At 43.8% G+C, this 10083-nt stretch overlaps 1 protein-coding gene across 2 annotated transcripts; it reads left to right on the top strand.

Annotated features, from left to right (window-relative positions):
* The first annotated feature begins 1110 nt into the window (after positions 1-1110).
* LOC116411778 (calcium-independent protein kinase C-like) lies at positions 1111-5110 on the top strand. 2 transcript variants are annotated; one of them, XR_004223339.1, is made up of 6 exons: positions 1111-2498; positions 2628-2695; positions 2962-3037; positions 3119-3210; positions 3460-4027; positions 4236-5110. XR_004223339.1 is itself a non-coding variant. In XM_031904649.1 (5 exons), exons 1-5 carry the CDS (start codon positions 2343-2345, stop codon positions 3638-3640), a joined length of 573 nt encoding a protein of 190 aa, XP_031760509.1. In that variant the 5' UTR covers positions 1111-2342; the 3' UTR covers positions 3641-5110. The 2 variants fall into 2 exon arrangements, 1 of the variants encoding a protein (XP_031760509.1); XM_031904649.1 differs by having other exon boundaries at positions 3460-5110.
* The last annotated feature ends 4973 nt before the right edge of the window (positions 5111-10083 follow it).

Raw genomic sequence — 10083 nt, 5'->3', positions numbered from 1 at the left:
TTCAGCTAAATATTACAGCTTTATGGTTATCATTTATAAATCGGGAGGAATTGCACATCCTGTAGCATTATTTATTTAGCAGCAGGCAGAGATTTCTGCACATTCCCTGTGCCACTGACAGTGCTAAAGAGCCAGGATGGCAGTTAATGGCAGTTGGGCAGCAGCTTCATGGATGGAAATATTAAAATATAGCAACACAAATGTGTAGGGATCTGTCAGTATCACTTTGATTAGTTGTGTCTGTTCTTTTGAAGTGGCAGTTGCCATATTCTATACTCATTTAGGGGGGTGTCTAGCCAACTGCCAAACTCTGTTGGATGATGATGGGAGTTGTAGTTTAGTAACAGCTACAGGGCAACAGGTGCTGCTGATAATGTGTATTTTCTCACACACCTACACTCAGGGGCATATTTATTATAGTGTGTAAGCCAATATCACCATCTGGGAGCTGGAAATCCGCTGCAGGGCCACAGGTTGGAGCCCAAATGGAAACCAATAAACCTTACAATCATTTTAAAATTTTTTTAAAATAAAGTTATGTAATTGGTACTTTTACACCATATCAACAGTTTCCCTTTGGCTTCTCCTACCCACAAATACAGGAAAATGGGATATATCTGGGCTTTGGTGTGACTACAGTTATTATGGATCTAATAGGGATCTGTCAGTATCACTTTGATCTGTTTTTTGTCTGTGTGTCTGTCACTTTGTAGCGGGGCCATAGTTGCTGCTAATGTGTATTTTCTCATACACCTGCATTAAGTCAACCAAGGCCCTTTCTGGACCCCACACAATAGAGATGGTTGGAGCGGCCTCAGTATAAGAGCAGCTCCCAGTGGGCTTCAGCCAAGAACAATTCCCATCAGCCCTTTCTTATTTTCTGCATAAATCATAACATTTAGCAGTATCTATAGCTAATATTTGAGTGTGAGCCATGGATATCAGGTTCCCCCACTGGGCCCGAGGAGGCCTATTCCAATACTGGCTAAACACACACTAGTATGTGATAGGTCAAGCATTTTGGAGAATTTAAAGAGACACTATGGTCATGCCATGTCCGTGTTCTGCAGCTTTTATTTTGCCTCCATTTTAGCTGCGCAAGATACCAATCTCTCTTCTCTATTACAGGAGAAAAAGTGATGGGTTGCAAGAAAAGCAAAGTCGAGGTAAGGCTGCTCACGTTTCCTTTTGTCCTTTTACCTGGGATAAAGAATATGGCGGCACTGGCATTGGAGGGTGTGAGAGTTCAGGGCAAAATGGATGGAAGGCCAGGATCAAACACCTTGGCCCATGGAGCTCTACTTACATATATGAGACAGATAATTACACACACACTTTGTACTGATACAACAAATTCTACGCAATTGGCACTTTCATCCTTAATTAATGGCCACAAAATACATTTTTTCATACCTTGGATTTTGCAGTATAATGGCAGAATATTTTTGACCACAATGAATATATGAGAAACAATCATCTGAACTGGTGGGGGAGTGTGCTTATAAAAAATATTAGAACTTAATTTTTTCTTTCTGCAGAACTCTGTTCTTTCTATTGAGCATGAAAATGCTTTTGTGGAGATTCTAGAGATCACCGATGTGCGTGACTCTTTGGTGGAGTTTACTGCCACAATAGAGCTGCCCGACCACCTGGCACAGCCATCGTTCCTAGGTAAGTGTGAGCAATACTAAAAAGCACATTTTAATTTCCAAAATTAGAGTTGCACATCCGGGAAACCAATTTTAGTTCTGATAAGGACCCCACTGCCAGATAATAATGACATCTGTGGTGTTTTTATTCTTGTAGAATCTCCACTTCCTGCTGGGTATGAAGAGGACCCTGGCTCTTCCCACAACATCGGAGGGGCCATTCCTCTTCATGAGCCTGAGGCTGAGCCAGCAGAGACTATCCCCAGGGATACAGCCAGCCCCACCAATTTCAACTGTCTTTCATTCGTAAGTACATTGTATGGGTGTGAAATATATACAAACACACACATGTAATTGTTGGATTCTTACTATGCTTTACCTCTGTAGGATGCCAAGGTGGAGGTCCCTGGGGTAGTTATTACTTCAGAGGCCCTGGTGAAGATTTGCGTGAAAGCAAATAAACATGTACCACCATATGAACCACCAGCGATGCCATTTTTATTGGGTAAGTTGGATCGGACACCTTGAAATTTATGATATGGTTACTCATATTATTCTTAGTGCATTTATGGGAATTGTATGGACATTTATGTTTCATTACAATAGGATACTTATATATTTATATAGGAGAGTATTTATACTTTTTATAAAGTGTAGGTCTAATATTGTTATATTGTAATAAACGGTATCATCATGTTGAGACTATATTGTTCCATTTCTGCTTTCATTTCAGAAGCTCCTGATTGTGATGCTGGCACGTCCAATAACAGCGGACACATTGTTCCCAATCAGGAGCAAGAGTCTGAGCCAAAGGAAGATAATTCCACCTCTTCCAGTCTTCCATCAGAAGTAAGTAGATTCTACAGATATTATTCTTTATTCTTTGCTTCAGGGTTCTCATTCATTCTCAGTGGTGCACATATGAAATTCATGCAATGTTTATTCTGCGCATAATACTCATTTGTCCTTTGTTTGCAGCTCAACATCTCTGAATTTGGCTCAGATGTTGCCAATAAAATACAGGGCGCAGAAGGACCATCTACCAGGTATCTGATTTGGGGCATATTCTCTTGTTTTGGTTTAGAATTGTAAGTTGCTTATATATTAAAATATTAATATTGCCTAATTTGCACTGTTTGTAAAGCTTAATTCTATTATAGTTCCCTTCTCATTAAAGGGTTATCAATAACTGGCCAATAGCCTCTGGTGATTGGATGCTACAAAAAGTCACCAAATAAACTGTATATTAGATTATTGTTGTCTGTAAACATGAACAAAACATATATTACATTTTCTTTATTTTATTTTTCAGCCCTGTTGAGCCCGGATCTCCCTCACTTGATCAATTCAACCTGGGTCAAGTGTTGGGAGAAGGAGGATTTGGGAAGGTGAGCGACTCATTGCACAGTTAGGTTTTAGTTACTACTGATTTACCCAGAGTGATTAAACTTTCTGTCTTCTGACTCCAGGTATTCCTAGCCGAGCACAAGAACACCGAAGTGCTATATGCCATCAAGGCCCTGAAAAAAGAACACGTTTTGGAAAAGGGCAATTTGGACAGGTCAGTGATAGGGGAGAGATTAATATTGGTCATATCTGTGTCATCTTTTCTTGTTATATTCAGCTTTATATGTAGGACAGTTTTCTCTTTTTATATTTAGTATCTGTTTTTCCTCACATTCCTTTAAATCATTTGCATTTGGTTATTATATGCTGTATTGCCCTGTGTCTGTTCATAAGGATAAACGGTCAGTGTAATGTTCCCTTGTGTGGGCCTCACATGGTGATAATGGAATGATTTTCCCCACAGTGTCTTCCATGAGAAGGAAATCCTCCAGACGGTAAGTTCTTCTAACCACCCGTTCCTAGTGTCATTACATGGAACCTTCCAGACGGCGTCTCACCTGTTCTACGTCATGGAATATCTACCTGGAGGGGACATGTTTGACTTCATAAGATCAGTGGAACTAGAAGAACCGGACGTCATGTAAGTAGAATGGGAATCACCTTAATTCTCACACATATTATCTTATATATCAAAAAAAAAATATTAAACTAACTGAATATTATTTTTTTTCTCTATTCAGGTTTTACACCGCATGCGTTGTCCTTGGCCTGGAGGCATTACATCAGCTTGGCATTGTCCATAGGTAAGCATTAATAACACTAAAATCATCTTTATTTCCAGATGGAAGTGGTAATACTACTAATTTAGCTTATAGCACTGTAATAATTTGCTTGATGTTATTATAAGGATTATATATGTATAACTACTAAACTATTGACTTGCTTTTAATTCAGAGATCTAAAGCTGGAGAATTTGCTTTTGGACCGGGATGGCTACCTTAAGATCGTAGACTTCGGCCTCAGCAAAGACAGTAAGTGTTGCTTATAATTCTGGAGCATACAGGGGATAAGATCAGATTATTAGGTATTATTACATTTAGATATAGTGTTATATGTAAGTGGCATAAACAGATCTGAGTGGGTGTGTAGTTTGGAAGCAAGCAGTTAAGAAAAGTTTCTCATTACTTAACATTAGGGTCCCAGGTCTGCAGTTTCCTCACAGTGTTTTTTGTGTTTAAGGATTTGGATACAGCGACCGCACTAACACCATGTGCGGCACAAGAACATACATGGCCCCGGAGATCTATCTGAAACTTGGATACGGCATGGCCGCTGACTGGTGGGCCCTAGGAATTACTGTTTACATCATGCTCCTGTATGAGGTAAGCACAATTCCTAAATTATCAACTTACATTGGGGAATCATTGCCATTGGCGTTTTATAATGTGACTAAACATAGTGTAATAATATGATTAAGTATAATACATATTATAATCTCCATATTTACAAGCATTACTTCCTATACTCTCAGAAATAATATAGCATGAATATTTCTGTGTTTGGCTGATCTTTACCAGCTGCACATGAGAGATGTAGTTCAGTACAGAGCCTGCACTAAGTTGATATTGCAACAAATCTATTAGTTGGTTCGCTAAAGGAATAATTATTCACTTTCTCAGTTACCATTCAACAAAAAGGATCCGGTTGAGCAAATGAGTAGCATCCTTTATGATGACATCGAGCTACCGGAAGACCTATCAGAGGATGCCTCCACTCTAATACAAGAAGTAAGTTGGCCCCAGCAAATCAGTATCATGTGCCTTTAGTCACTTGTTATACTAAGGGCCATACATGTTGTATAGTTATTATTATTAGCATGATATAACATATGGCCTTTAGTGTCTTTTAGTGGCAGTTTCAGGCTTTCACTGAACTTTACAATATGTATTACCCGAGTGAGCCCCTTCTATCCCAAAGGGACAGGCTGTCAATGTCAGAAGCAGTGGGTACTGATGTGTTACTGATAATGGCTTGTCCCCTAAATACACAACTTAATCTCTGGTTCATAGAAGCAGTTAATAGTTGTAAATATATCAGCTTAATTGTAAGGCCATCCAAACAGATACTTTCTCTATGGGATTGGGAAATTGCTTGTATTCCTGGGTGGATACATTCCCATTAGAATAATAAAATCGACATAAGAATTAAAACATTAATGATTTTACAACAATGTTTGATTTCTTTTTTGTAGCTGTTAAAGAAAGATCCTGAATTTCGCCTCGGTTCGGGTGACGCCGGGGCTGAAATGATTAAAGAGCACCCCTTCTTTAAAGTAAGTTTCTATTCCATTCCTTTTGATTTACAGACAGAAAATCACTAATGAATATTGATAAATTCTTCATGTTTAATGTAATTGCAGCTTTACTTTTCCGTACTTTTTGGACCAGATACTCATTGTGAAATATCACCTATCTTTTAGGATATGGACTGGGACCATCTGTTGCAGAGAAGGATTACGGCTCCATATGTACTGGGCAACGAAGACCTGGAGAGCCAAGAGAACCCTGGATGCCAAGCTCCAGCACTGCCACCAACTGCTGCAAGGATTCCATCAGAGCTGCAAGAGGCATTCAGAGGATTCTGAAAGAACATCAGTTACACCTGAATGAACATCTGATAAGTAGACGGAATAGATGGGGAGGGTGGAGGGCCAGTCCATATCCATATAAGAAGTCCATTCATATAAAGTGATGCTCAGGTGTCCCACCTCAGTAATCTCTGACTGAGTAGGCTAATATAGGAATAGTCTTCTCACACTTTGTAGAATATTCTAAAACCTCACCTGTAAAACAGGCAAGTAGGTTTTAGTGTAAGGTGAGAAACAAACAGTGTATTTTCACACAAACAGCTGACACTGTAACATCCTGCCTGGATTTGAACCAGCACCCTGCAGGTTACCTCTGTTCTATGTAAGCAGATAACTAGGTGCTTGGTTCAGTAGCGGCTCCTTCTCTACAGTTGACGTTTGCCACCCTTGCCAGAGAGTCTCTGGATTCTTGTGCAGTAAGTCCTGGCAGCCCCCGAGTAGCTGTGATTCAGGCCCAAAGCCAAAGGTAGCTGTTAAAGAAGAGCAGGCCAAGACCCCCTGCTTGTGGTTTGTGACAAACAGGCAAGTAAAATCAGGTAAAATCTTACCTCGGTAAGAAACAAACCAACAGTTGTTACTACCTCACCTTGTTTTTATTTCCTTCCTGAGTAGGTTGCTGTTGCCCACCTTGGGAGATCTAAAGAAGAAGATATTGCTTTTATTTGCTTCCTGGTTAGGTTGTAGTTGGCCACCGTGGGAGATCTAAAGAAGAAGATATTGATGAAGGTTTCCATATTTATCCACCCCAAGGTATGAAAAATAGGTTTATTCCTAAACAGTTGGAATGAGGGGTGTAATTTGGGGGTATTTGATACAGCAAGAGGCATTCTTCCTATGCTACATGGAAATCCATTGCCTCAAATGGGTATTAGGAAATTGTATGAAAAAGGTTTAATACTTTCTCTGCCAGTTAGAATTCCCTGAGAGTACGGGGCACTGTAAGACTCAAACACATACTAAATATTGGGCTCTCACTGTGGGTGGGTAATGAGCATTCCTTTTCCGTTTTTGCACACCATTTGCACCCTCCATGTTGGCAACTGGTTAATTTGCAGTATTAAATATGAAGTATATAATAAAATCATTGAATAATTCATCAGGCTGCTTATGTATTTATAATCAATGCATAAGCTTAATTGCCTTTAGGTGTAAATCTTTTTTTGATTTTGATTTTCAGATGTGAGACGGAGTGGCAACAGCCAAATCTTATTCCACGATGAAGATCATGGATCGTGTACTGAACATTGTACTAAACACTGATTGTAGTCCTTGAGAAGAAAGAAGACTGTACCCCACCTGCCAAGTGCTGCCCACTTTGCCTACCCTAATAGGCACCATGTAAGGAGGTCCGGGCGCCCTCTATGTGGGCCGGTTCTTGCTGCCTGCCACTGACCTTTGCCTGACTTCGACTTTGATTCTGTCTGATCCCCCCTGTACCGCGTTTTGAAAAGTGAGTAGGATCCCTGTGTATCCCGCCGCAGAAAGCCCGGGGCCCCAAAAGGGCGTCGGTGAACACCGGGGTCGGCAGGGCTCTCCTGCCTCACTTAAGAGGTTATTCCCTGGCAGTTTTGGCTCCTTTATATATACAGTCCGTTACACACCATTTCATACATAACTGCTTTGTTATGCTCACTTTATGTATATGATAATACAAATAAAAAATATTGCTTATCAATAATATCATTTGTTTATTTATTAAGGATCTGGTGTGGAAACATTGGCATCAGTAATTGGCCAATGTGAGGTCAGAGAGAAGCAATGAGGGAATGATGCGCCATATTTGTCTGTTGCTATGGATTCCTGGCTTAGAGTTTGCATATGGGTTGATCATAAATTATATTTGTTTATGAATCAAGTGCAGCTCCCAATAACAGGGAAACACAGAAGAGCCATTATATTTGCACAGACTGACACAGAGGGAATTTAAGTTCCACTGGGGCTGGGACTGATGTGAATGATGTATAATCTCTGTAAAGTGCTGTGTGAATGTGTTATTATGAGCTATATAACTAACATAATAATAAAGTAAACTCCGCAGCGCTGCCCTTTTCAGCAAGTGCCTCTTCTAAAAGAATTGCCATCAGAACCATGTACCTGGTTTATGTGTATATGGAAGGGAAGTCAGGGAGTGCATGGACCTCCAGATCCAGTACAATTACAACTTTGTGCACCTTTTTACTCTCAGGGACTGCTGTGATTGTTAGTTCATAAGAGGCTGGAGTTTCCATATTTCTGCAATACAGAGAGACTCCTTCCCATATATAGATATGCACGTTCAGGGCTGCCATCAGAAATCATGGGGCCCCTCACAACAAAATTTTCTGAGCCCCTCTCCCACCAGTAAAAAGGACTCACAGACATGAGACATTGGTAGCCAGCAGGGTCCCCCTAATACATGGTAGCCAGCAGGGCCCCCCTAGTACATTGGTAGCCAGCAGTGCCCCCCTAGTACATTGGTAGCCAGCTGTGCCCCCTCTAGTACATTGGTAGCCAGCTGTGCCCCCCCAGTACATTGGTAGCCAGCTGTGCCCCCCTAGTACATTGGTAGCCAGCAGGGCCCCCCCCCTAGTACATTGGTAGCCAGCAGGGCCCTCCTAGTACATTGGTAGCCAGCAGTGCCCCCCTTAGTACATTTGTAGCCAGCTGTGCCCCCCTAGTACATTGGTAGTCAGCAGTGCCCCCCCAGTACATTGGTAGCCAGCTGTGCCCCCCTAGTACATTGGTAGTCAGCAGTGCCTCCCCTAGTACATTGGTAGCGAGCAGTGTCCCCCTAGTACATTGGTAGCCAGCAGTGCCTCCCCTAGTACATTGGTAGCCAGCAGGGTCCCCCTAGTACATTGGTAGCCAGCAGTGCCCCCCTAGTACATTGGTAGCCAGCAGTGCCTCCCCTAGTACATTGGTAGCCAGCAGTGTCCCCCTAGTACATTGGTAGCCAGCAGTGCCTCCCCTAGTACATTGGTAGCCAGCAGGGTCCCCCTAGTACATTGGTAGCCAGCAGTGCCCCCCTAGTACATTGGTAGCCAGCAGTGCCTCCCCTAGTACATTGGTAGCCAGCAGTGCCCCCCCTAGTACATTGGTAGCCAGCAGGGTCCCCCTAGTACATTGGTAGCCAGCAGTGCCCCCTAGTACATTGGTAGCCAGCAGGGTCCCCCTAGTACATTGGTAGCCAGCAGGGTCCCCCTAGTACATTGGTAGCCAGCAGGGTCCCCCTAGTACATTGGTAGCCAGCAGTACCTCCCCTAGTACATTGGTAGCCAGCAGGGTCCCCCGAGTACATTGGTAGCCAGCAGTGCCCCCCTAGTACATTGGTAGCCAGCAGGGTCCCCCTAGTACATTGGTAGCCAGCAGGGTCCCCCTAGTACATTGGTAGCCAGCAGGGTCCCCCTAGTACATTGGTAGCCAGCAGTACCTCCCCTAGTACATTGGTAGCCAGCAGTGCCCCCCTTAGTACATTGGTAGGCAGCAGGGTCCCCCTAGTACATTGGTAGCCAGCAGTGCCCCCCTAGTACATTGGTAGCCAGCAGGGTCCCCCTAGTACATTGGTAGCCAACAGGGTCCCCCTAGTACATTGGTAGCCAGCAGTGCCCCCCTAGTACATTGGTAGCCAGCAGTGCCTCCCCTAGTATATTAGTAGCCAGCAGTGCCCCCCCTAGTACATTGGTAGCCAGCAGGGTCCCCCTAGTACATTGGTAGCCAGCAGTGCCCCCCTAGTACATTGGTAGCCAGCAGGGTCCCCCTAATACATTGGTAGCCAGCAGGGTCCCCCTAGTACATTTGTAGCCAGCAGGGTCCCCCTAGTACATTTGTAGCCAGCAGTGCCCCACCCCCCAGTACACTGGTAGCCAGCAGGGCCCCCCGCGTCTTGTTCGGCTCCTCCGGTGTCTTCAACGTCTTCAGCGGCGGCTTCGGACTCCTCCGGCGACATCCTTCCTGCACAACACCGAGGCACTTCTGAGTGCCGAAGGAAGACAGGCCCTTTTATAAGGTTGCGCCCCATACGTACTGACGTGCATGTACGCACGGGGCGTGACCAATTGATTAAAGGGGGCCCGAGCTACTAAGAAAACTTTAGCACAGCCGGGCCCCCTTTTAAAGTTAAAATCGTCCGGACCCGGGACGACTCTACCCCCTGTGCCCCCCCTGATGGCGGCCCTGTGCGCGTTACACAACATAAAGGTGCAGGGAGCTGTATGTGACGCAAAAATTCTGTCAAGGCAGCTCAATGGGTATCAGGGGTGGAAGAGTGAGAGCAGTGTAAGTAGGGAATCCCAGTGCTGAGAGTTCTGTATGAGGCTTAATGCAGGGCCGCCATCAGAAATCACGGGGCCCCTCACAACAAAATTTTCTGGGCCCCACCCACCCAAGCCCCCAATGGCCCCTCCCTCCCACGCCCCCAATGGCCCCTCCCATCAATACAAGGGACACACAGGCATTGGTAGC

Source organism: Xenopus tropicalis, chromosome 6, assembly GCF_000004195.4.
Source record: "Xenopus tropicalis strain Nigerian chromosome 6, UCB_Xtro_10.0, whole genome shotgun sequence".
NCBI classification, from domain to species: domain Eukaryota; kingdom Metazoa; phylum Chordata; class Amphibia; order Anura; family Pipidae; genus Xenopus; species Xenopus tropicalis.
Note: the sequence above shows the minus strand (reverse complement) of the source record. Positions and strands in the feature narration are given on the sequence as shown.